Source organism: Anarrhichthys ocellatus, unplaced genomic scaffold (genome assembly GCF_004355925.1).
Source record: "Anarrhichthys ocellatus isolate YVR2014 unplaced genomic scaffold, GSC_Weel_1.0 scaffold486, whole genome shotgun sequence".
Classification (NCBI taxonomy): domain Eukaryota; kingdom Metazoa; phylum Chordata; class Actinopteri; order Perciformes; family Anarhichadidae; genus Anarrhichthys; species Anarrhichthys ocellatus.
The window spans coordinates 27,539-29,684 of record NW_022280460.1 but is presented as its reverse complement, the minus strand read 5'-3'; the positions used below and the strand labels follow the sequence as shown (position 1 = coordinate 29,684).

The following is a 2,146-nucleotide window of genomic DNA, read 5'->3' as shown; positions in this document are numbered from 1 at the left end:
TACATGTTAATGAGGATTAATAATCTGTTTACATGTTAATGAGGATTCATAAATCTGTGTATATGTTAATGAGGATTAATTATGTGCTTACATGATAATGAGGTTTCAACAAAACACTACTGACAAGGGTCCTATGGTCTCACATTATCATTTGACAGGCAGAGGATCAACTACCAGTGTCATCTTTGCCCAGAGCATCGTCTGACAGGCAGAGGATTAACTGCCGGGGTCCTAGTGACCAAGATCAGTGTCTTACAGGCAGAGGACCAACTACCAAGATCCTTTGGACCGACAGCAACGTCTGACAAGCAGACCAACTACCAGTGTCATTATGACCCAGAGCATCGTCTTACAGGCCAAGGACCAACCCCCAACATCCCATTGTGCTCATAGGCTAAACTATTAGAGAGATGAAGAGATGACTCGCTGTTGTGCTTATTTTTTGTAACCAGTGTAGCACCAAAGCATAGCGGAATTAACAAGCTAACTAGGGTATGGCTGGCCACAAGCATGCTAATTATTTAATTCCTTCATAAAACACTGGTTTGAGAGGAGAGAGGGAAGGAACTTCAGCGACTAGCTAGTAACTAGCCAGCTCGTATTGTCTATTTGAACAGAAAGGCGGTCTGTAGTGTTGTTGTTGTTATTTGTATTATTGTTATTTTCATCCAGAGAGTTTGTACTCACCGACCACAGTGAGCAGCATGTTGTCGAGCAGCAGAGCGACACAAACCACCACCAGGACGAGTCTGGGGGAACCTCGACTCTGACGGAGCCACGCCATGTCTGCACGCACGCACGCGCACGCACGCGCACGCACGCACACACGCACACACGCACACACGCACGCACACGCGCACACGCGCGCACACGCACACACACACAGAAACAAACAGAAACATTTATCGTTGCGTCTTTGCTTCTGTTGGTGTTGATGGTGACGGCATCTGGGGTCAACATGTTAAACTTCAGTATTTATTTATTTATTTATAATGAGTTTGTATAATGTATACTTCCTGTATGCAGGTATAATGTTATTGTAGTTAGCATGCTAAGCTAACATTGGAGCACAACAGATGTGTCACAAAGAAGGTTTTTTCTCGTTAGCATGAACATGAGCTGAGTGACTTCTCTTTTGACTACTGATTGGTTTAGAGGCTCTCTCCTCCCTCTCTAACACAGTTATCTCACACACACACACACACACACACACACACACACACACACACACACACACACACCTGCTTTCATCCTCTTATCTCTTTGCATCTCGTTTGTCTCTTGTTTGATGGAGAATTGATGTGAAATGTAATTTTGCGTCTGAATCATGAAGTCTGAGGATCATTCTTCAGTTTTATATTCTGAACTATACAATTTAAAACACTGAACACTTCAACACACGTCAAGAAATCTCAACAAAAAGAACAATCACAAATAACATGTTATTTTCAAAAGCCTCTTAATATCGACTGTATAAAGATAAGACTGAAAGTTAACATTAAGGACATTAAAAAACAGATCAATAAATATAAAGAAATAAGAAATGAATCAATAAAACAATAATACATAAATATATATGTTATAAATAAAAATCAAACAATAAAAGATACAATTATTAATTTAAATCTAGCAAATCTAACTTAAAAATAAAAATATGTACAATAAATATACTATATATATAATTAAAATACATGTTAACATTTTAGAAAATAAGATGATATGAAACTCACAATACATAAATAATTAAGACATAAAAAAACCTGCAATCTAAAGAAAAAGTTCCACTAAATCTGAACAATTTATTAGAAATAAAACTTTAAATTAAAACACAAACATTAAAGACAAACGTCATCATTTGCAAAATAAAAGCTCGACCAAAATAAAATGCGACTGAAAGGAACTTTAAATCCTGACGGAGTGAAATCAGCTCACTGATTTATTTTAAAGCAAATTAAGATAAAAAAATAAGAAAAAGATTAAATAAATAAAATAAAACTCACTTCAGAGATTTCCTTGACAGATAGGTGTCTCCTCGCTGGACCAGTGAAGCTCTGGTTCTGGTTCCTTCAGCTGCTGACGGACCGACTATGTATCAGACCTGGGGGGGGGGGGGGGGGGGGGGGGGGGAGGGGGGGGGGGGGGGGGG

General features: G+C 38.8%; 1 protein-coding gene across 4 annotated transcripts in view; it reads right to left on the bottom strand.

The window, feature by feature from the left end:
* LOC116401497 (chromaffin granule amine transporter-like) overlaps window positions 1-2,146 on the bottom strand; it is an 11,775-nt gene that overhangs the window by 3,806 nt on the left and 5,823 nt on the right. For all 4 annotated transcript variants that reach the window (XM_031879916.1, XM_031879915.1, XM_031879918.1 and 1 more), the window contains 2 exons: window positions 2,001-2,098; window positions 688-786 (listed from right to left, as the gene is read on the bottom strand). In XM_031879916.1, coding sequence (XP_031735776.1) covers window positions 688-784 — 97 coding nt within the window. In that variant the 5' untranslated portion in view covers window positions 785-786; window positions 2,001-2,098. The remainder of the gene's footprint in view (window positions 1-687; window positions 787-2,000; window positions 2,099-2,146) is intronic.